This window comes from Camelus bactrianus, chromosome 4 (assembly GCF_048773025.1).
Source record: "Camelus bactrianus isolate YW-2024 breed Bactrian camel chromosome 4, ASM4877302v1, whole genome shotgun sequence".
Classification (NCBI taxonomy): Eukaryota; Metazoa; Chordata; class Mammalia; order Artiodactyla; family Camelidae; genus Camelus; species Camelus bactrianus.
In genome coordinates, this window is record NC_133542.1 from 65,415,003 (window position 1) to 65,440,317 (window position 25,315).

The 25,315-nt window shown below is 36.8% G+C and overlaps 1 protein-coding gene across 2 annotated transcripts in view; it reads right to left on the reverse strand.

Annotated features, from left to right (window-relative positions):
- Window positions 1–25,315, reverse strand: part of C5 (complement C5) — a 75,586-nt gene that overhangs the window by 39,884 nt on the left and 10,387 nt on the right. For both annotated transcript variants that reach the window (XM_074362130.1, XM_074362129.1), the window contains exons 4-18: window positions 25,076–25,146; window positions 22,061–22,152; window positions 19,920–20,002; window positions 17,447–17,537; window positions 15,551–15,665; window positions 13,797–13,923; window positions 11,497–11,612; window positions 9,743–9,928; window positions 8,233–8,436; window positions 7,030–7,239; window positions 6,745–6,894; window positions 5,506–5,635; window positions 4,476–4,538; window positions 3,310–3,507; window positions 1,138–1,228 (exon numbers count right to left, since the gene is read on the reverse strand). In XM_074362130.1, the coding sequence (XP_074218231.1) occupies window positions 1,138–1,228; window positions 3,310–3,507; window positions 4,476–4,538; window positions 5,506–5,635; window positions 6,745–6,894; window positions 7,030–7,239; window positions 8,233–8,436; window positions 9,743–9,928; window positions 11,497–11,612; window positions 13,797–13,923; window positions 15,551–15,665; window positions 17,447–17,537; window positions 19,920–20,002; window positions 22,061–22,152; window positions 25,076–25,146 (1,927 nt within the window). The remainder of the gene's footprint in view (window positions 1–1,137; window positions 1,229–3,309; window positions 3,508–4,475; window positions 4,539–5,505; window positions 5,636–6,744; window positions 6,895–7,029; window positions 7,240–8,232; window positions 8,437–9,742; window positions 9,929–11,496; window positions 11,613–13,796; window positions 13,924–15,550; window positions 15,666–17,446; window positions 17,538–19,919; window positions 20,003–22,060; window positions 22,153–25,075; window positions 25,147–25,315) is intronic.

Sequence of the window (25,315 nt, forward strand, 5' to 3'; positions counted from 1 at the left end):
CGTAAAACAGGGAAGCAAAATAGTGCATCTTAACACTGCTCATAACAAAGTTGACATAACTAAACATTTCTGATTAAGATCAAGCTTATATATTTATTTCATTCAACAAACAGCTATTGTCCACCAACTTCGTGTCAAGTACGGCACTAAATACTGAGTATACAGCACTCTTAGATACAGTCCTGCTCTCCAGCAGTTTGCAGCGTAGTGGAAGAAATCGTTAAGTATATAAATTGCAATTCACTGTAATAACTCTACCAATAAAGCTTTTAAAAAGTTCAGAGGCAGTGTGCATTGATTCCAAACATTTATTTTAGTGTCTCTACAAGCCAGCCCCCATGCCAGGTCCTGGATATAAAACTAATCTGAATCTAGTCCTTGCCCTGGAGGTATTTACATTTTGATGTGGAATGTAAACAGGCCATTATTACACTGTGTGATACATGCAACAGAGTTCCTTGGGAGGGGTGATTCATCCAGTCACTGGTAGGGTGGGGGACAGTGGTGGAAAGGTTTACAAGGGGAAGTGTTAGCTGAGGGGCAATGTCAGCAGTGTGGGGTAGGAATTATAGGGGACAAGGGTGGAGACCAGGAGACCCATTAGAAGACTGATTCCAGACCCTGAACTCCCTGCCTTGACTGCTCCTTGGAAAGCCCATGCTTTGAGCCCCTGACCTGAGGATGGGTGACACTCAGGGACGGGGCAGTTTTCATCACTGTTTTCGTGCCTGGTACAGAGTAGGCATTCCATAAACATGTGTTGAATAAAGGACTTTAACGAGAAAAGAACCTTTCTCCTCATTAATCCACGTTTGCTTTGTAGTACAGATTTTCAGGATGAAAATGGCTGCGTAATACAGTGTATAGCATACATTGTATTCAGTAAAGGCTTACTGAAATGGAGTGAAATTAAATGAAATAGTACCCTTCTTCCCCAAGTGTTAATCATGACCTGGAACCAATTATTAGAACAAATCAAATCACACATTAAAAGAAAAAGAAAACAGAATTTGACCCCATAGTAGTATCATCTTAACTCTTAAATAAACTTTTGGGAAATGGGTAGTTTCCAGATTTTTGGTCATAATATTTGCATTTTCCCACATTTTTCAGAGGAATGTCAAAGAAATATAATACCTTTTGGAGACATGATGAACTTCCCACAACCAGCTTTCTGGAAAATAGCTCCTTATTTCTGGTTTGGTTACTGCTAAAAGGGCCTTTATCTCTGGGAAAAAAAGTATATTTGATTATGGAAAAACAACATAAACTTTACTGAGCTGAATTTTAAAATATGGACATTCATCAATAACATGTATTTAATGAAAGGTCAATGAAACATTTTGTACAGTGATCTCAAAATATAACTATAAAGGCCTTAGGAATTCTCCACTAACAGCACTGACAAAATGCATAAAGCATAAAAGTATCTTCAACAATTTATTTCTTAAATTGCTAAATGTTTAGTGCTCTGGAAATTAAACACAATACTGATCAGTCTATAAGTCATTTATATTTTAAAAACTGCAATAATTGTTTTTCTATTATAAAATAGGGAGGTTTATATGATTCTCTGCCTTACCTCAGGAATTTATTTATATTTCCTTTATAAAAATGGAAAGAATGTCTGCTTCTGTCTAAGGTGCACTCACAGGGACTGGAGCTACCCTTTGCCTTAAAAATCTAGAACCAGAGACGATAGTTTTTAGATATTACAGCTTAAGTGACCCAGGACAATGATCCCTCAGAGAAGGGGGAAAGATTAGGTGAACCCTGAAGTTGTCCATGTTTACTGTCTGAAGGCAGATTACAGGCTTCAGGGCAAACAGAGGAACCCATGCAGACCCTGGCAGAACTGCAGTGCCACACATGAGAGTTTTGGGAGACCAAGCTGTCTCGAACAGGGGCAGAGAACCAGAGAGGAGAGAGCTGCAGAGGCTGAATTTCATGTAGCTGATGCCAAACCAGATGATTAGAGTTGAAAAATTGTACAATAAAAAGTGGATATATACTAGATTGTTCATGAAAAAATACTTCCTGCAATAAGCAAAAAATCTGAAAATAACCTAAATATAATCTAATAATCTGATTTTAGTAAATGGCAATAAGAATTTATTTCTGCAGAAATATATCACTCAGAATGATGGCATTTAAGACATACTGTTAAGATGACTGGATAAAGGAGATGTGGTATTTATACACAATGGAATACTACTCAGCCATAAAAAAGAATAAAATAATGCCATTTGCAGCAACATGGATGGACCTGGAGATCATCATTCTAAGTGAAGTAAGATAGAAAGAGAAAGAAAAATACCATATGGTATTGCTTATATGTGGAATATAAAAAAAAAGACACAAATGAACTTATTTACAAAACAGAAACAGACTCACAGAAAACAAACATATGGTTACCAGGGGGTAAAAAGGATGGGAAGGGATAAATTGGGAGTTGGAGATTTGCAAATACTACTATATATAAAATAGATAAACAACAAGTTTATACCGTCTAGCACAGGGAACTATATTCAATATCTTGTGGTAACTTATAATGAAAAAGAATATGAAAACAAATATATGTATGTATATGTATGACTGAAACATTATGCTGTGCACCAGAAATTGATACAACACTGTAAACTGACTATACTTCAATAAAAAAAGAATGTGAAATTTAAAAATACACACAAAAAAGACATACTCTAAAGCAAAACAACCAGATTATGAAACAAGCTCTATCATTCTGCTTTTGTTTGTTTTGATTACACCTAATTGAATTGAAAGTCCTAGAAGTTCTGAAAACATATTAATGAGAATTCTATAAGTTCTGAAAACAAATATTGTAGTTGAAACTGAAATAAGATTTCAACTTTTATATAGGCACACCTAAACTTAAGCCACATTTAGAAATCTTTTGCTATATATTTGGTCAGTATAGATATAAACAGAATTTTTAACGGTTGTAATGTCACAGAACCATAGAATTTTAGAACTCAAAAGCATCTTGGAGGTCATCTGGCCCAAGCTTCTTAATTTAAAAATGAGGAGGCTGAGGCTCAGAAAGGATAAATAATCATTCACGTTTGTAGAATGAGTCAGATTCAAACTTGCCCTGGGTCTTGACTATGGACTAGTGCACTCTGCTCTGTCTTTTGATTCCCCAAAATGATAACAATTTTTTTTCTTAAAAGCATTTACAAGTTATCTTTTCTACTTTCCATTTTAAGTAGAGCATGAAAACCGCCTTTCTTGGCAGCATAAAATTACACCAAATTCCTCATATTCTCCGATAGAAAATGTCTAACTTACGTAGTCTTCCCAACTGCATATTCTTATAAGATTCATTGAAACGGTGTTGTTGTGCAATGGCACAACAGTCCTTGAAAGCTTTGATGCACCTTGGGCCTATCGTAATCCGGGAAGCTCTCTGCTCACAGCTTTCATCATCATTACGGTGGGCTCCATCATAACAACATTTCTTCACCATCACATGTTTGTACTTGGCAGCTGAAATGGCAATGATACAAGTGTGCTTGATTATGCATAGTCATAACATCTCAGTCTCAGAAGGGCTCTTGAGGGATACTTGCTTTCTGCTGCCACAGAACCCCCTCTTCACAACAGCCACGGCTAGTTGACTGACCGGCCCTCCTTTGGAACTACCCTAGGAATGGGGAGAATGTGGCCTCATAAGGTAGTTCATTCTGATTCACACAAAACGGTGAAGGGCTTCCTGTAACTAAGCTAAATACTAACTTTTGAAACTGGTACCTTGGGTTCAGCATCCTATGAGTAAAATAAGTTAACTATCTGAGAAGCCTTCAAATATTTGAAGAGAGTTATCACCACTAGGCAAGTATGTTCTTCAAGCTAAATATCCTATAATTAAAATGACTTATGTACAAATGCAAAGTATTATTATATTACTATAAACATCCTTATTACTGAACTCAGGTCACTGACTTCAGGTTCAATGTTCTTTCTGTTGTAACATTGTCAATGATCATTATCTCCATTTAATTATTTAAAAATAATTTCTATTGGGCTTATTTCTCCAAAAATAATCCAAAATACACTTACCTGTTAAACGTATGCAAGAGAAGAGATAGATTTCTAGGTGTACCTCAAAGTTAATTAAATCACGGATTTTGTTAGAATAAAATGGAAGAATATGATTTTAATTACTAGATGAAGTTTGTAGACAGGAAATATTTGTGACAAATGAAAGTTAATCTTTTATATTTTAGAGATAGAAATAATAAAGATTTATTTTCCTCAGATTAAATTTATGGCAAATGAACTATTAGATTTACTTGGATTAATCTTTCTCAGGGAAGTGAGCCAGACATCTGTACACATCTTTCTTTTCACCCATTCTATTTGAATTATGAGAAATTAGATAATGTTTCATTTTCTCCAGCTTTTGAATGATATGATCATAACTTTTTGACAACCACATGAAACTTTTACAGTACCTTCTTCCTCTATCTTCTTTTGCAACATTCTTTTTGGCCTGAGAATTTCTTTACAGGGTTCATCTGTTTTTAAAAAGATAAAGAAGACGGAAGGGGAAAAAGGAGATAAAATTTCAAAAAAAAAAAAAAAGGAAAATTTCATGAAATTATTTAAGTCTTTAAAACATTCACAAATCATTTATTCATTCAATACTGACTGCTTTCGATGAGGTAATCTGCACTACACATCTCAATATGACTTGTTTTATCTTAGAGGAGCTCACAATCTACTGCAATATAGTTTGACTTGCTTGAACTGAATTTGGCTTTGAGTCTGCAACCTTTTTGATCCACTGATTAAAGAGAAATATCTAAGCCTAAGTGAGCAAAGTTTTTGTTAGTATGCTATTTTAATTATTTTTTGTGCTATATTGTTACAAATAATAGTATCAAGTATAATTATGAACAATTTTTAAACCATGGAAAGAAGATGATTAAGATGGGGTCCTTGCCCTTAACAAGCCCACAATGGAGTGTCTAAGACAAGATGTGCAACAAAGTGTAAGAATGTGCAATGAAGTACTGTGATTATATTACTTATAAAGATTTATCTAGTCCCTCCAGTATTCTCCCTATCAAAGGAGGCCTCTTAAGAGGAGATGATTCGTCCACTAGCTTCTCCAGGCTACTAAAAGAGAAAGCAATCCTGATAACGAAAAGCCCAAAGATGAAAAATGACCCAGTGCCACCCAATGACTACACTTGGTTCTGTTAGCTTAAACGTAAGGTCATGTAGAGTGGAATGAGACACAGTTGGAAAGAGGTGCAGAGGAGATCATGGAAGGCCTTGAGTATTACCATAAAGAATTTGTCTTCTATTTTGAAGGCCAGTGAAACCTTTTATACTGGGAGGTTACCTACTCATGTCATTCTAAGATCAGCATAGAGAATATTATGGAGGAGGGACAAAAATGAGGTCTGGGAGACAGATGATCAATGTAAATTTGAGTAATCAATTTCAAGAATAAACAAAAACTGCTGAGTGTTTTACCATTTTCTTGGGCATCATCTGCATTTGCATTGGTGAGGAAAGTGAGTCCAGCCAGGTAGAACACCTCTGCATTTGTGCGGCCACCACCTGCCCCGCAGCCTAGGTCACTCTTCTCTAAAGTTTGAAATACCTGTCCAAAGGTAGTTAGTTAATCTAATAATTCTTAGGAATTAACTAAAGGTGAAAATCTGAATAGGTTGAGCCAATTTAGATGTAGAAATCATTTCTCTGAAAAATTAAAGATACGAGTTGTTACATGGTTATAACAAATCTGTGAAACGCACAGGCCACTCATTTATTGAATGGCCAAAGACCAAATTTCCCAACTTCATTCCTTTAGTTTGTCCTTTTGTACTTAAAAATGCTTACCTCTTCAAAATTAAATCGAGAACTAAGTCTTAAACTTTCATGATTCTTAGAAATTGACCTATGCTGTTTTATGCATAGAAAGCATACTGCAATCAACATAATGTCCAAAAAAGAAGTGGGTGAATATATGAACGAGTGAATTAACAAACAAGCTCATTTCTAAGTTGGTAAAAAAAAAAAAAAGAGCACAATCTCTTGTATTTTGGGAAGAAGGCTCTAGGCTCTAAGTTCTCTAAAAGATAACTTTTCTGGGGGGGGCTTTTTCCAGTTTTAATTTTGATCCTAGATGTTTTTTCCTTTCTGAATGTTTTTAACTAAATAGTTTCTCAATTCTTTCTTCCTTCTTCAAAGAAATTCAAGCCTAGAAAATAGTAGCAGAGCATAGCCAAGATAAATGGGAACTTAGGGGAAGTGAATCATTTTCACATTCTTCTCAGCCACAGATTTTAATGAAAGTTAAAAAAGAAAACCAAACTCCCCAAAACAAAAACAAACACAAACAAACCAACAACCCCCCCCCCCGAGATTGCCTATCCATTCTTCCCTGGTGCTGCTACTATAAAGCCCCCTGCTCCCAAATCTCCAAATCCTCCCAATCAGCGGCACTTTGGCCCCATGAATGTAATTACTGTCATGGTCGTATGTTTCTAAAGTGCTTAACTCCGTACTTGGAAAAGCAAAAAAGGATAGACTTGGGCTTTAGAGACTAATGTGAAGACGGCTTGTCTTCCTAAGAACTGTTTCAACTAGATTATAGAAAAGCAGGTCTAGTTTTCCCTAAATTCTTTTCCCACAACCTACCCTAGTGGCCGCACTTTGTGAAGCACTGCATAGGGCAATCCCAGTAACCAAGGCCGTGCACTACTTAACTCTTTCCAGGGGCTTCTTGACTGTCTTTTGCACTCCGTATATAGCACTATCCACTGCCGTTAAAGCCACCCAGGAGGCCGACTCAGTTGCCATATTAAGAGTTACACGGTCACCAGGAGAATATGCCTCTGTACTTGGAGACAGATGGACCTAAAAGATCATTTGAAAAAAAAAAAAAGTCATTTATATGACCCAAAACTTCACAGATAGCTGTGTTTACAGCACCTCCCCCCCCAATTCAGAAGAAAATTTGATTGTGACTTAGACTTATGATATGTGGATCACCTGGAGCTGGTTGCCACACTTTTCTTCAATAGTTAACCAGACTGAGTCGGACACTAATTCTGCAGTCTGCTCTCCTGTAACGATGTAATACACCAGAAGACGGGCTGAAGGAACCATGTTTTGTGTCACTGGAATGTTTACACTTTGATAAGCTGCATCTGAAAGTTTCTCCCTTGTGCCAAAGTGAACGATTTTGCCCTTGGATAAAATCTAAAAATAAACAGCAGCAGCAATGATAGTTACAAAAACACAACCTTTGCTTCAGGATGGAGTTTGGAGCTGGAGTAGAAATTATGTTAAAGAAAAAGAAAGTTAACATTGTACGGGCCTACTATGGACCAGGAACTTCACATTTAATTAATTCCTTTAGTTCCCGTACTAATCAGAAGGATAGGAATACTGTCCCTATTGTGCAGATGAAGGGACTGAGGTTCAGGAATTAACTAAATCTCGTACTGATTTTAGTACAAAACCACCTAGCTAGGAAATCAGAGAGCTAAAATTTGACCCCAAATCTGCTTAAAGTCATCACACTGTCACTAACATCTCCTTGCTTAATTGATTAAAAAATATTGATGAGTAAGTGGAGGGCATCTTATTTGGTAATTAAGTTTTAAAGCAGAGATTAGGTTCTAAATTGGAGGTTTAAGGTTAACAAAACTACAAATCATATGAAGCCAAAATGTCCTCAAACAGCCCTTAAATTGTCCTTAGAGAGCAGGGCTGCATATAAAGCTTTGGTACATAGTCCATAAACAGGCCACCTAATAATTCATCAGTCAATATGATCTAGGGTCCTCATTTATTTTTTAATTTCTAAGCATGTAATCTTTGCCTATGAAGTAGAAAAGAGGTGATGTGAGAATTTAATCAGGCTCTCTGGAGGAATCAGTCTCTCTTCTGTGAAAGGCAGATCACACAGTCAGAGGTTCCCCATTCAAATCACAATCTCCCTCTTCCAAGCTGTAGTGACCATAGTGAGTCTTTTAACCTCTTTGTCTCTCAGTTTCTTCGTCTGTGAAATGATCATGAAAATCAGGCCTTGTCTCAAAGGCTTTTGAAAAATTGATTAACAAATTAGGTGATGTTCTGGAAAGTGCTTTGTAAGAACATAAGAAAGGGATCATTCTAATGCTTCTCTATAAGCAAAGGAAAATCAGGTGGGGTAATAGACAGATATAAATCTGTCATTATTACACTTACCAAGTAATTATAGTGAGTTATTTTGTCAATATATGGACTTCTGGGGGTAACAACAATATTCAGATGTTCTCCCACAAGCAAAGGTTTATAGTTTTCAGTCCAGTCAATATAGAGGTAACTTTGGCTGAGAGATGAATATGCTATTGCTCGAAACTCTTTGCTGGCTTGATTTTCTTCTGGAAGATCTGGGTCCTGGGTCCTGACCTGAAAAGGAAAAAAATAAAATAAAACAAAACACGTGGACTGTGGTGTAATGTCTTCCGTGAAACACACTTTTTAAATCCTCTGCTTTATAAATTTCTAAATTTAACAATGCCAAATGCTAAAGAGAAAAAAAAAACACTCCATTACTCCAATGTTTGTAGGTTCAGCTATGGTATCAAGTGACTTTACAAAGGCTATGGGCAATCATTGGGATAATATGAGCTATTATCAGGGAAAGTCTGATGAAGAGAAAAAGATGCCCCTGGAACAAATATTGGCACCCTTCCTGAAGTGTCATGGTGAGTTTGGGACTCCTTTTCTTATAGGGTGGGATGGCAGGAATTGGGGGTAAGAGAAGGGTAGCAGTGGGGAGGTCTTGAGGACTGGGAACAGGAGTTGTGAATGGACATCACACAGACTCTCTGGCCCAGTTTCATTGTGAGACAGTGGCAAGAGGAGGACTTACAAACACAGAGTGGGGCAGAAATGATACCATGGCAGCATTATCAGCCTTCGACAGCAAAGGGGTTAATAGCTCGTGCTCCAGAGAGATATGCATTGGTTTGTATCCAAAAGCCACCATTCATTAAGTCTGGATAAGTTATTTAACCATAGGAGAGGTTAAAAGCCTCTGTTTCCTCAGTTGCAAAATGGCAAAGATAATATTCTCTGACTCATAGAGCTGATTAAATGGGTATTAAATGTATTTTGCATAAAGCTTTAGCAGGATGACTAGCACTTTGTAAGGGCTCAGTAGATGATGGTGAATATATGCATACTCGGGTCATTAACATGCATTATTAATTTACTCTTTTTTTTTTTTTTTTTTTATAATTTAGGATTGGGACCCTAAATATTATCTGCTGGGAGAGGAGACTATTCAGTGACCTTTCAGGTAGAGTGATTCATACAACTAGAAAAAAAGAGAGGCTTCCACATTTGACTCGTTTGTGGCCCTGAAAAGAGATTAAAAGTTGGGGGAGGGAAAAGAGACTATTCCTATCACTGATTCCTACTGCCATACCTGTTCTGAAGCTTTTCGATTCTAATACAGTTTCACTGATGTGAGAGAAAATAATTCATCCCAAATAAAATACTGATAGATTTATCTTCCTCAAGGACCATTCAATGGATTAGCAGATTGCTTCTGGTGCTTTTTGTTTGTTTGTTTTTTGGATGCGGAAGTGTGGAACTGTTCACTGGACTCATGTACAAAATCTGCCACATTTGTTCTACATATTGGCCAAAACACACAAGTCAAAAGTATACACTGTCCTAGAAAATTTAACAGGAGGATTCAGCTCACGTTAAACTCCAGCACTGTCACTTCAGATGGGAGATTCACCACAAACAAAGCTACTCCGTCACTGGAACGTGTTACGCTTTCCTTTAACTCCAAGTCGGATGTCTCTTGGTTTATGTCGAGAGTTTGTGCGCTCAGAGTCACCGGGACCCCTCCTACCAACTGGTCAAGAGAATCCTTAACCTGCACCTGTTTGTCAGAACAGTCCAAATTCATTTCAACAGCTCATCACTTCTTTTAAAGCATAGCAATTCTGAAATAATTTTCCTTCCTCCCCACCAATGTATAAATTATTCATGTTTAATTCAGTAAAGAGAAGCATGTTCTCAACTTATATGTAGAAAGATTTAATCTTATTTAGTTAAATCATTCTTGAATGGATTTCCCCCGTTTATCAAGAAGACTCAGAATTTAAATATCATTCTAATTAGATCTGCCAAATGTGACAAGGTCTTCTGCTATCGAATTTCTGTGTTTCTTCAATTGGTTAAGAACTGGAAAAAGGAGAAAATTAGGCAATCACTTCTGGGAATGATTCCCTTGGATATGAGAAATTAAAAAAATGCATTTTTTTCTCCTTAAATTCTACCTTGCATCACCATACATATGGTCATATAGAATTTCCACAGATATGTTTTATATTATTTTATATTTATATGTCATATGAAATATATAAAAGATATTTTAAAATAATAAATATATTCTGCATAATGACAGTTAATATTTTATTATACTATATATTACTATGTATTATATATATTATAAATTTTCATATGTATTATATAATAATATGTTATATATTATTAAATATGTAATGCATGTATGTAAGAAGTTATAAGTATGTCCAAAGCTTGTTTGGGACTTGGTAAATTTTTTTCTCTTAAAAGCCAGTGACTCACAGTAAGTAATAAGTAACCCATTTTAATCATCCTAAAGTTGATTTTTAAAAGCAACACCTCTTTAAAGAATAAAAAAAATTCTACTTTAGCTTTCTAAAGGATAGGGGACAAAAATTCCATTTTATAAATATAATAAAACATGTATATAATAGAACATATTTTATATCATGTATAATAAAATATAGAATACTAAATATAATAAAATATAATTAAAAAGTTAAATAAATGTTTTAACTCCATGCTATTCGCATTTTAAGAAGGAAAAGGGGATGAAAAAGAGAAAATATTTAAAAAGGAAAAAAGAAGTAAAAAAAACTTAGAGAAAAGAGTCAGAGACAGAAACTGTCGAGATGAAAAGGCTGGAGAGCAGTAGAGAGAGATGAGATTGTCTTAGAGTTATGCCCGAAGAGAGTGCAAAGTGAAAAGCACAGAAGGAGGCCCTCGGAGATACACAGGAAGTAAAAAATGAGAGAAAGGGGTCCATTTTCAAGGAATAATATCTCCATCTTAAGACATTTTAAGAACATGCTGCCAAATAACTTTAAATATTACTAGTTTTTGAACTATAGACTTTCAGGGTTTTATTTACGTATCATTTAATGCCATGTTATTCAGGGAATGCCTAACACAGGGTATCTTACTACATACTGATACTTGCCCTAAGGGTTGAAATCATTCCCAGGGTTGAAGTTGGCCTGCAGTTTCCCACCCCGATCCCATGGCATTACAGGAAAGGCAGATTTCGCAGAATGAGTTCCCTCTGTGATCTGCTTCTTTGTCATCTTTCCCCTGTTTGGCACCCCTACGTTTCCAGAAAAAGACAGTCACATTCAGCAGTTCCCCAACCCTCTCATCTACCTTGACAGAATATGGAATCCCAGGCTTCACAAAAAGAGGAGTAGCAACCAAATTCAGTTTGTAGGGAGAAAGGACATATTTGATGCCAGGAATTTCTGCCTCTTCAGAAAATCCACCTAAAGAAATGACAAGGATTATGTTGACCTTTTTTAGGCATGTACTGATCTGTGTGGCGAGCGATTTTGCCTCCGTATGTCTACAGACTCACTCAATCATTCATTCATGCCATTCCTGCATTCATTCATTTACCAATAGCAAGTAGGACCTGGGTTTTGGTTCAGATGGGCAGTGCAAAGAGGAGTCTAAACTCTTCTCAGGAGTTTCCAAAGCCTTGGGCACAAGGCTTGTGTGTAGAGATGGCCCTTGTAGCAATAGAGCAATACGATTGGATGGAGGAGAAATCTGAGGAAGGGACACCACTTTTTGCCAGTGGCGTGAGTTTCAGTTAAATATTTATAAAGGATTAAGGAGAGAAGGAAAGGGTAGGCCAGAGACTAAACATTACATGGAGTTTACCTTTAGAGCTCATGGATATGGAGAGAAATGGAGAAGACATAAAAAGAGAGCTTGAGATAGAGAGAACTCTGAAGGTCTACTGGCAAGCCCCCAATGGTGTTACCCTTCAGCTAAAACTTAAGCTAAACTATTAAGAATCATATACGAATCTCTAGGATCCCCAAACTCCTTTCCAATATTACACCCCTAATACCCCAACATCTATATCCTATACTTCAGCCAACTGAATAACCTGCTATCCTCAGAGGTCAAGCTTTATTTCCCACCCTTGGTATGTCCTCTCTATGAAGGGTGCCCCACTTCACCCTGCCTACTATCCCTGCCTCAAATCCCCTTAAGACAAGACTGATCATCTTCAGGACACCATTCTTGGTTGCTCAGCAATCATCTAGGAGCTCATCTTCTTCGGAAAGTCAGTGGCATTAAGTACTTCCCTTAGGGCACACGTGGAATTCCTTCTTATAACAGAATTCTTTGTTTGCTTTCCTTACAGCTGAAGCTAGTCTATAAGACACTTGAGTACTGAGATTATGCATCATTGATATTTGTAAGCCTGCGTGTTCAGCAGCATTCTTTGAAGAGCTAATAAGCATTGCTTAAACTGAATTTATTTGAAGTGAATTGAGAAAAATAAAAGTAAGAAAGAAACATTAAAATAATGTCAAAAACAAAAGCTAGGGTGAGGAGTATAAAATCACCATCATTCTCCTACATTTATTGAGTATCGGATGTATACAAAGTACTCAGTAAATTACCTCAATTCTTCCTTCTGCTACCCTAGAAGGATGGATTTAAAGAGGTGGAAGAGACTGTAGGAATTATCTGGTTTAACACTCATTTTATTGGGGAAAAAAAAGGACTCATTGTGGTTAAATTATTTGTTCAAGGTTAGTTGGGGGTTCAAATATAGACCTGAAAATATAAAGAACATTAGTAATCAAGACATAGCAGAAGTAAGACAAATTGATCCAATTTGGAGTGATAATTAACAACTATTAAAAACCGTTGGAGTGGGTGTTGGGAGTACTAGACAAAATGTTAGGAATGCTAAGAAAGCAGTCGGTGGAGAGAAGAAGAGGAGGAGGAAGAGGAGGAGAAAGGAAGAGAAGAAAGAAGGAGGAGAAGGAGAAGAGGAGAAAGAGGGAGGACAAAGAGGAGGAGAGGGAGGGGAAGAGGAAGGGAGAGGAAGGGGAAGGGGGGAAGCAAGAACAATAAGGATGCGGAGGAGGAAGAAGAGCTGTTTTAAGTGCTTTGCACGTACTGACTCTTTGATCCTCACCATAACCCTGTGAGGTATATACTATTATTGGATCCATCTTAGAAACATTATTACCTCCAATTTTAGGTAGAATTACTGACCATTACAGAAGAAAAGGGATTTAGATACACTTGATTCAACTCCGTCACTGTACAGCTAAGGAGACGAAAACCATGATGGTAGTAATAACTTTCATTTGCACAGTATTTTATCAGCTACTTTTACATGCATAATCTCTTTGATTTTTTATTTTTGCCAGGTGAGAAAATTGGGGTGCCAGATGACCAAGCCCGATAGGCTGCAGCGTTGCCTGGGATACCAACTGCGCAGGTGTTATTCCATTTTAGTCACTGAAGCAGTAGGGACCCAACGACTGGAGAGTGGCAGGGCTATATTCTAGTCCCAGTTTTTAATGATATAAAAAATAAAATTTACTATGAAAGAACATAAGGTGTGAAAGAACCGTAGACATTATTTATACCTTTAGTATGCTGTCTAACTATGAAAGTTAAAAATAAACACTTACCTGTAGACTCAATGACGGTCACACCAATATAAAGGTACTTGTTGTTTAACTCTTCTAGGCTCTCATAGGACAATTCTTTAACTGCTGTTTCAGAGTTAAATGTGACTTGAGCAATTCCATTTACCAACTTTTTAAAGGAGGAAAATGAAAGAGTTATTTCAGAGGAGAAATTACGAGAAAGAAAATGAACAAAATGTGCCTTTACTAACCTCTCAATTGAAGACAAATGTCAGAGGAATGCTTTCTTGTCACCCGTAAAGGGAATAGCTGAGTCCACAATTAAGCCCAGAATGCTATTTCTTAATCTATTTGTGTAGAGTCATAGACACAGAGGAGTTTTAAACCTCATCTGGTTCAGCTGGTCTTCTGTGTACTAACTGAAAAAGGTGCCTTTCTCCAATCCCTGAAACACTGTCATGCTTCCAGGTGTCTCAGATTACTCTTGCTTTTAACTCACCATAATGATGAGTTAACTAATCATAACGGGGTTCTATGGTATTTAATTTGTACTTTGCTGCTTAGATATTGAAACACTAATTTAAAAACATACAATAGGTAAAGGGACATACGGTTAAGTCACAGAATATTAATTATTAACTACAACTGTTAAATAGATTTTGCTTTATCTTTTCTTCTGAAAAGATTCATGAGGCCAGGAATTTTTGTCTTATGTAGCTTTAAATCTCAGTGTCCTGCATAGAATCTTTCATGGAATAGAGGCATTTAATTGATACCCTGAAGAAATAAAACTGTCCTTTGAAAAAGCAAAGGCTAAATAACTGATGGTAAAACTATGTGAATACACAGTAGAGAACAGAATGACATGAGCCTTTATCATCTGCAGCATAATGTAAAGAACACGAAAACAGGGAAGAGGGGGCCAGGACTCTAAGCTCCAGCAGCCACTAGCTCTTAGCTGTGGCCGGATAGATTCCCAGTGACTTCATTGTGAATTCATTTACTTATAAATTTTTATAGTGCACCTATTATTTGCCAGGAACCAGGCTGGCTGTCAGCATATAATGAGAATGATTCAGACCCACAAAGAGTTTCATGGAAAGAGTGATAGAGAAGTAAATAAACCATTACAATAAGAAGGGTTTCTCAACCCTGCAATACTGAGATTTTGGACACAATAATTCTTTGCTGTGAGGCACTGCTTGGTGCACTGTAAGAGTTTCAAAGCATCCCTGGCCTCCACCCACTAAGTGCCTGTATCACCTCTTCCCCAGTTGTGACAACCAAAAATGTCTCGACATTATCAAAGGTCCCAGGGAGGGGGGGTGTAAAAATCATTCCTGGTTGAGAACCACTGCAATAAAATGTGAAACATGCTCTGCTAAGAGCAGCTCAAGCCCTGAGGGAGTAGAAAGAGTGTTGATGCTGAGACAAAGAATGAGAAGGAATTTGTCAGGCAAAGAAGAGGCAGAAGACAACAAAGGGAAAGGGCATTCCCAAGCAGAAGGAGCAGTTCTGCAAAGACCTGGAGGTAAGAAAGACTAGGGTAAGTTCGAGAAACTGGAGTGATCAGGGCAAGGGAGAAGAAAGTGGGAGATAGGCTGGAGAGAGGAGGAGAGAGGAGCTGATGCCAAGGAAAGTGAACTTAATCTTCAGGATAGTGAGAAGCCAACGGAGGATTTTAAAGCTTCAATTTCCACACCTATATAAAATGAGGGATTGGACTAGATGATTTTGCAGTAACGTTCCATCGCTAGTGTTCATGATGCATCTTTAGGTATGATGGAACATCTTACCATCGTGTTTCGCATTGCTTTCGGCATCATTTCTTTCAGCTCATCATTTAAATCTTCTTTTATTCCAAAAGAGATATACACTTCAGCCTCGTTGACGACTTCATTATAAAAATATCTGTCAAACAATCATACCATAAAATTGTTTTACTAACGTGACTACAATAATAAAATTTGGATAAAAGGTAACAATTTAAAATTACATAAAGCACTTGATACACTGTAAAGCGTCTTTCATCCACTATTACATTTCATCCTCATAAAGCTACAACGATAAAGCCAAAGAATGGATTTTTATTACTATGTACTAGGTGAAAACACTGATCTCGAGACCATCAAAAGAGTCAGGTCTGGGGCCCTTTCCTACAAGACATGTTACTTCCTCAATGATTTTGGTACCAGTGGGGAGCTGCTCCCTAATTTCTTTTATATCTTTAAAAGCAGCATGGCTAATGAGAGTTATATAAGTTCTTTTAAAAATTCTAACTGCGATATTTCCTTTTTAGTTTAGTTATTAAAGTAAGAATAAAGAAAACTTTCAGCATAGCAAATACTATAGCAAGAGCTAATTTCCTTATTTGTAGTTTGAACAGAGTAAGTCTCTCCATTAAAAGATGTCAATTTCTATAATTTTCTGTCAAGTGAGCCTTTTATGTTGGTTTAGATTAAGTGACAAACACTCAATTTGAGGAATAAATGCTAGTTAGAGCGGCAGTATGGGATAGCATTTGAGGGCATGGATTCTGGAACCAGACAGACCGTGTGACTTACTAGCTGTGTGATCTTGGGTAAATTACTTAACATGTATGTATCTTCGTTTTTCCATTTGTGATGTGGGGATAGTGATAGTACCTACCTCATAGAGTTTTCATAAAGATTAAATGAGCTCATATACATAGAGTGCATTGAAAAGTGTCTGACATATAATTGTATAAATTGGTTACTGTTATTAATAGCTACATTATATTGTCATTTTTAAATGACCTAAGTTTTTGCAGTAGATTGCTTGCAAAACTAACCCTAATTATCCACCTCTGCACTTGTCCACCACCTTTGCAGCTCCTTGTGTGCAAAGACTATGAGGGGAATCTATTTCCTCTTGGGCTAGTCTTGTAATTTGGTTTGGACAAAAGATAATGGTGGAAGTGATGTTGCACCAGTCTCAAGTATAGGCCTCAAGAGAACTTTTATGCTCCCATTTTTTCTCTTTGAGCATTGCTGCTGCTACAGGCTAGCTGGTTGGTTGATGAGAAACACACACGCTCCAATCATTCTTGTAGCTTCAGTCAATTGCCAGCCAGGCATGTGAGTAAGACCTCCCTAGACTAGCTGGCCCCTAGCTGACCTGCCAACTGACTGTGGGCACATGGATGAGCCCCACTGACATTAGTCTAGCCCACAGAATTGCCCAGCTGACTCGTAAACGGTTGTGGCACTGGATCTTGGAGTAGTTGTGCAGCATTAGCTGGCTGATTAAGTCATTAAAAAAAATGACAAGAATTGAAGGCTTCATAATGCAGTCCCAAGATTTAAGTCATGCTGGTTCCTAAACATACGTTTTGAACTTAAGTCTTTAGGATTTTGTTTTGCTGGTGAATAGCCAACAAAGGTAAAATCAGAACCATCTAGAATTAGTATGAGCAAATAAACTATAGGCATGATGTCTTCTCAGTCAGTTCCAAAGTCGTAGCAGATATCATCAATAAATCAACAGATCTCAGCAATATATTAATGTATCCACTCAACACATTGTACACCTAAAACTTGCCCAATGATATATGTCAATTTTATCTCAATAGAACTGGAAAAAAATCACAGATCTCACTCTGGGCAACTATCACCAGAGCTAGCACTCCGTTTAGCCAGATAATCTGAAAAAGAAAAAAAAATCTTTCTTACCTTGCTTTTACAGTAATTTCAAAATTGTTAAAGTCCTTATAGCCAATGAAATTGTTTTCTGGTTCTATTGAGACAGAAAAATGTGGCAACACTGAAAAGAAAAATGAAGAGACAACATTACCATTTAAATTAGAGTAGCCTTTAAAACATAGCAACCAACTGTACTTTCTGGTATATTTGGGTAAGCTCTGACATCAACACAGCATCCACTTTGTCGTCGTCGTCATCATCATCATCATCATCGTCATCATCATCATCATCATCATCATCATCATCATCAACAACGTCTTTGGGAAGCCTCCCATTCTACCAATCAGAGGTCATCCCATCCTCTATGTACTAGAAGCACTTTGCTTATGCTTTGATTTCAGCACTTATTATAGGCAATTGATTATTTCCTCCACTAGCATATGGGCTCTTTGAAACAAAAAAAGACTATTCTCTGTCTTTGTGTGGCTCCCCTCTTATCCTTCTCATAAGTCGTAAATAAATATATGCTCAACAAATGTTTATTAACTTGAAAATGGAAAAAGAAAATTCTTATTTAACATTTCCTTTTTTGTCTAGTAGATAAAATCCATCCAGGCTCCAAATTCCAACATAAAACTCTCACTTTAGTCAATAAGAGAGAGCTTACAATTAGCCCCAAAAAAACAACCTTCATGCAAAATCAAATATTAGGGCAGAAAGGAAGGAGGTTTTTGGGGTTTTTTTTCTATCTCTTTGGTATCTTGATTGCCCAAAGGAAAACAATTTCACCTGTCAAAATGGCACTGTCTTCTCTTTATACTAACTCAGACTGTGTACTAAGGTTTACAGGTTCTAATTCAATTAACCTGTGCAACAGTTACTAGAAAATCAGGTGATTGTGTGACTCTGATATTATAGACAAAGACTAACATACAAGAGTAAATGAGCTAGTTGGCTTCAGATATGGCTTATGTGTTTTCTAGATGGTGAAAGACAGAAGTAAAAGAGCAATGCAATTTGTTGCTCTGGGCTGCGGTCCTCTGTTATTAACGGTCAAGGCAGATGTGTTCTCTCCAGGATATGAAGTAGAGGAAAATATTTCATCCTTTCATCCAATACCTACTTGCCATGTAGTCTGCACACTCCTACCAACAGGGACATACCAGTGAGCAAGACAGACACAAACCTTGCCTTTAATAAGCTCATAGTCAAGCAGGGAAGACAGGCATAAGCAAACAGATAAACATCTAAACCACACTTACGTAAACTGATATAAATAAGTACGGGGAATCCGTCCCAAGAATTTAAGGAATTTAAGAGAATTTAAGGAAAAGTTCTCTGAATAAATGGCTTTTCACTTGAGACTGGAAAGGCAAGTAGGAGTTGGCTAGGCAAGAGGAAGGGGAAAAGTTTTGTAGGTAGATGACACATATGCAAAGTCACCATTACTAGAGTGGTATAAATGAGGCTGAAGAAGAGGTAGGAATGAGAAGATGTTGGAGATGTTTCAATAGTGAAATGACATGAAGAGGTTTGCATTTCAAGATTATTTTGGCTAATATGAAGGGAGAATAGCTTGGAAGCAGAGATAGGAATTAGGGAGGTTTTGCAGCGGTCCAGGAGGGAGCCTGGTGATGAAATCGATGGGTGTAGATAATGAGAGCTGGATGAATTTTAGATACACACCAGAAGCAGCAAAAACACGTGGAGGAAGGGGGATCACTTAAAAGTGTATGCTATTTAGAGCCCATAATCTTTAAAGTTGAGTTTTGTTATAATAAATCTGTTTTGTCACTGTTTGTATATTCATTGTTAAAATCCGTGTATTTATTTGCCATATTAGTAGAAGTTTCCTGAGAGAATAAAAAATGACTTCAAGCAAGAGAAAGTTAAATTTTATATCAGAGCACACAAATACTCTAGCAAACAACTACAAGAAATGGAAAGATTAAGCTATTATATGTTAATTATTAGTCATTAATATGACTGATTTCAAAATAAGAATGTCCTAAATTTCTGGATAAGTATTAGGAATTTATGAGCCAAAAGGAAAACAGCACTGGACTTCGGGTAAGAAAGTCCAAATGTTTTTGTTCTGTCACTAATTGGTTGTAATGACTTGAGTAAATCATCTATTAATCTTACCTCAAGCAGGATTGTTCAAGTTTCTCCTGAAATCATAATTCTGGAAAGGACCTTGAGTCCGCAGAGGACTAGGTCTCACTGGGCTGTATGGTTCACTGGGCTGTATGGTTCACTGGGCTCTCTGAACACAAGTCCAGAGAGGCTGGTGTGCTTGGCCAAGGTTAATGAGGGCAGCCAGAACTAGAGCCTAGGCATTTGGACGCCCACCACTCCTCCCACCTCAACCAGTACTTCTAACCATACCCGCAAGCTGCCTCATCTTCATCTGGGAGTGATTTTGCATTAAGTTCACTCATGAAAAGAATTATTGCAAAAACACTAACTCTTCATAGGTAAACTTTTAATTGTCAGAAATTACCATATTCTTTAATTTCAAAATATGCAGTTCCAGTTGTTGAAAAGTCTTCTTTATATTTAGCTTTAATTTTCCACACACCGTATCTACGGAAGCAAAGTATTCAAAATTAAAGAAGTAGTCAAATATTTTTAATTCACCGAAAGGAAATCTAATCAATTTCTGTTTTTAAGAGGGAGAAGTAAGTAAAGATATATATATATATCCTACATAACGTTTTTGTTTTTGTGACAGATTTTAAAGCAGTAAACAAAAATAACTGAGCATTTTCAGGATAACACAAATTGTCTGGTAATAAATTTTTCATACATTGTGATTTTTTTCAGGTATTTTATCTTAGTATAATAGTTTTGATTTGAAGAGCTTATGATACTTGAGAATTTGCTAATCCTGGAGCTTAATTATACTGACAATACTAAAATTCATACTGTTGTAGAAAATCTATAACAATGTCTAGAATTATATAATACAGGTCAAGCTCATCCAGATGATAAAATTCACACGTCACATAATTGAAATTATGGTTGGGGACAAACTATGATTTGTTTAAAGAGGCAAATGACCTGATTTAATTAACAACCTTCATTCAAAAATATTTACTGAGAACTGGATTAAGCACTGAAGATAAAAAATAAACAAGATGGAAGAGACCCTGTCTTCACAGAATTATTAGTCCATGGGAGTTCAGATTCCCACTTTTCCATTTACTGGCAGATAGGACTCGGACAAATTACTTAACTTCATTTGTGAAATGGGAAAAGTAGTATCTATCCTGCATATCAGTTATGCAATCAAAAAAGTTTAATATTATGGTCATCTTCATAACACCAAGAACATTTATCAAGTGCTTGTTATGTTGAAGTGCTGGAGATACAACAGTGACCAATAAAGACTAGACCTCCATCCTCAAGGAGTTTACAGTCTAGTGGGGACTAAGAAGGCAGGCAAATTAATAAATAAATGCTTACAAAATTAAGATAAGTGCCACGAAGAAAATAAACAAGAGTAAAAGGAAGAGACAGACTATGTTAGATGGTGCATCCAGGGATAGCCTGTTTAAAAAGGGAGCATTTACCCTGTGTCCTAAAGAATGGGAGGAAGCCAGTCTTGTGAAGAGCAAGGTGAAACACATTCTAAGCAGAGGGGACAACACGTGCAAGGGTACTGGGGTAGGAAATTACCGGTCACGGGAGGCTACCATGGCTGACATAATCTGTCATGGAGCAAATGGCATAAGGATGAAGTTGGAGAAATGATAATAGTTGTAAAATAATTGGATCAATTCTGTGCTTTAGAGCATGCAATATTTTTAAGGAATTACACAATTTAAAATTTATCCAATTTATTTAAATCCCCAAATTTCATCCAAATTTCTAGAAAATCTTCAGTATAGTGAATTAACTGCAAACTCCCTTCTGGAGAGCAGAACAAAAATGACCATAAAAATTTTTTTTGCTTTAAAGTAACATTGTAGCCATTCATAGGCACACTTATCTTATCTGTGCTACTCTAAGCCCTTGGAGGCAAGGACTGTGGATTCTTCATTTCTATTTTGAATTTCTCATTCCTGTTGTACTTTGCAAATACCAGGAATGTGTTCACTAAATGTTTAGCATATTGGGTTCTATTTAAACATATTATTAATCTTTTAACATGAGGCCAAATGGGAGAAATGACTCTAATAACGCCCTCGCTCTTGCAATTTGCCTTCTGGTAGTGTATACAGTAAAAACTACGGAGGACTAATGTTTTTATAACTCTCAGAGCAAGGCACAGGACACCCCCAGCCTTTTAGACTGATAGGCTATTAGATTCCTTGAAGGGTAGAAGGTTGACGGTTTTGATGAAAACAAAAAGGCCTGGAGACTATTTTTTACCTCTTCTAAATTTTAATATCTATACATAAAGAGCATTGGTGAGAAGTACTGGGGGTTTGTTTTTCATTTTATGGGTTTTTTTTTTTTTTGGCCAGAAACAGCCTAGCTTCTCATTAGAGCTGAAAAGAGCTTGCCTGTCCTCATTGCTTTCACATCTACTCTCTTTGTTAACACTAGGTGGCTCCATTTGACTGATTATCTGCCTCACAACCAAAGTTCCAGATGTGCTTTTTGGAGAAAACTTTAGTAACAAATACTTCAAAATACTTAGGATTAGATGGAATCTTGAAGTCAGGAAAAGAGATAATTCCAGTGTAATCATTTTCTTCTACGATGTCAACTTCTGATTCTTCGGGATCCTTTAAGTAAAAACAAACAACTTCAAAGCACATAATTTTTAAAGTTAACTGATTATATGGTCTTAGATCTACAGAAATATTTACTAACAAATATCCATGTCTTCAAGTTAAATATGAGGGAGGAAGATCACTTAAATGTTGTGAAAGGCAAATATGATTCATTTAAGTCACTTCCCTTCCTCTTTTTGGTCCTCTTCCATCTCCTGCCTCACCAAAAAAAAAAAAAAAAAAAAAAAGAATGAAAAAAGAAAGAAAGAAAAGAAAAAGCATATATCAATGTTCAGGTTATCCTAGTCTCAATTATCTAGAAGAGACTCAACTCTACATTGTATGATGAAAAAAAAAAAAAGAAATATGACAATAACTGATACTATAATGAACCAAATATTAACTTGCTTTATAGACTCCTGAATCTAAATTTCGTATCTGTTCATTTGAAGCTTTCCTTAGCAAATGTGCTGTAAAATGTACTTATTAGCTATACATTTTCTAACTGCAATATGGACGTTTTGAGCTTGATAGAACACTAAAAATGGTTAAGCAAACTTGCAAGCTTTCCCATAGACTTCCTTTTGTGTGTGGGTTTGAAAATTATTGAAGTGAGGGTTTTGTTTTGTTTTGTTTTGTTTTTTACTTTCTATGGGCTGGATGTGGAGGTGCATTTTGGCCTTAACCCAGAAATTTACTACCATGTGCTGTGACTGTGAAATTCATGGTTGGGATTTTAAGGTATTTTTTGAGTTATAAAGGACTATTTTGAACAAGAATTAGAATCATAGCCAAATATCTTCCCAGCTGTTCTTGATCCCTGCAGCCCACTGTGCATGGTGCTTCTAAGATGATCCCTCTCGAGTATTGTTTTCAGTACAGTTCCTGCACTCTGACTCCCCTCTGTGGTGGGATTAGAGTCACCAATCTTCTCTTCCTGGGTTAGCTCATACACAGGAAGCCTGGCATCCACTCTTGTGTGAAGCCAGGATTCTGCATCACTTAAGTTCAGCCACAGAGGAGGGCAGAAGATGGGATCTGCCTGCATCCTCTAGTACCTTCTGATTGAGAAAGAGGGCACTTGAGCTGACACCAACACTCCTTAGTTCTCTTCCAGACTTCTCACATCAGTCAGTTTATTCACTGTCCTCATTTCTTATTTCTTCCTGTTGCCATAGGCTATAGCTTAACTCATCCTCCTACTTCTTACATGGGAAGTGATTCATTGTTTTTTTCTATTTAAGCCTGTCTATTCCTTTCATTGAAGCCCAGCTCAAAGTTTTACCCAGTATTTTATTCCAGAAAAGGATTGTAGTGTCCCTCACTCTCTCCTCCAGTTAGTTCTCCTTCTGAGCTCAAGCATCATTTGTCCTACTGTATAGTTTTGTTTGGTTTATACTCTAGCTCGGTTTTGTTCTCTAGAATTTACTCATGTATACAAATCTATTCTCCTAAACTCCAACCTTGGGTTTCAAAGGAAAAGACTCAGAGCTTTAAGACAATTCAGCCCAGGTGGACCCACAGTTATCAACTGGTAAATTTGCTTTGGGGTTTGATATTTATCTTCAGGTCTGTAAAGCAGCTTCCTCACTTCTGTCAATGCCCCTCTTGCATCCTCTACTCACCCTGTCATTCAGGCAGTCTGAGAGGCCTCTCTGCATTGCTTCTGCTGCCAATATCACACCTCTCCCTGCATCTAGGTTTTTGCAAGAGCCCAAAATGTTTCCCTTGTTCCGCACTCCTCTACTTCCACTGTAGTAACACTCATGGCTACCAGTTTCCCTTCCATCCTTTGTCTTAGCCCCCTGCAGTAAATCTACAGTGGCCCCCTACAACCTGCCACATGAAGTCTTAACTTCAAAGTCTGCTCATCCAAGTTCCTGGCCTTGTTCTAACTTCCAAATCTCCTTTTCTGTTCCCAGTGATGCCGCTGCTCCTGAAGCAGATTTGCTTTCTTCCTGTCCTATCCCGGTCACTTCTGCATCTCTGCTCCCTGTCTTTTCTTTTCTAGCAATCTTCCAACATCTTCGCGGTATATCTAAAGTCTACTCATTTTTCTAGGCCCAGGTCAAATCTCACTTCCTCCTTAAGCCTCCCTTTGCCACCCTGATCTCTTTTCTGGACTCCCAGAGTTTACAGTCTATATCAATAATTATTAACCACAATCTTGAAACACTCTGATGTTTCTCAAGGAATTCATTATAAAATAGTCAGATGTTAAAGTCTGTGAAAGGTTCATGATTTTTGTAAGTTGTAAAGGATTCAAGGTTATTCTTGATTAATACTCTTTTTTTCACTTGTGTTCAGTTAAGGTTTTCTGTGTTTTGGTTTTTTGAGTAGGAGAAAAGGTACTGCAGCCTATAGCGAAGAACCAATACTAATATAGCTGCTGCTAGTACATGAGGAGTTATTCCCCCACAAATATGTGTAGGGTTGTGACACAAATGGGAGTTTATTGTACGTGTGCGTATCATCTGTTATGTATATCATGGCTGATAAGAGGCAGGTTAGGACTATTTTTCATGTGTTGTATGTCAGTTACTAAACCCTAAGTTCCTTAAGTATAAAAGTGCCACAGATTATAGTTCTTTATCTTGCATTATTCAAATTATAAAATCTCATACACAATAGACAATTCATTCTTAGTGATTGATGGGTATTCTTTAAGAAAAAATCACAAAGGATGTATTTAAGTGATTTAGTTCAAAATCATAACTTGTTGAGATTTCATCTGCATGAGATTTTTACACGTGTCTATTGCAGACGGCTAGACCTTCAATGTTATACTCACAGAAGGTGTTCAATAACCATTTCCTGAACATTGAATGAGTTAGTATGGTGTTAGAGCAGGGTTATGGAACAATGTATCTCATCCAGAAGATGAGTTAAATTATTATTTAAATAAGTAACATACTTACTTAAATAACATACTTACTATGAAAGTCAAGACAGTTTCTCTTTTGGCTGGTTTCAAGTCATCATTCAGTGAATAAACTCTAACCTTTACTGCAAGAATAATTGATATCATAAAAAACTTTGCTAAGCACGAGGGTATTTTGAATTTTTTTTTACAATAATCACCCTTAAAAGAGATGAGCCTTATTTTAAAAATTCAATACACAGTCAATACATGAAAATCCATATTTAAAAGAAAGAAAAAGTTATTTTGCAGACA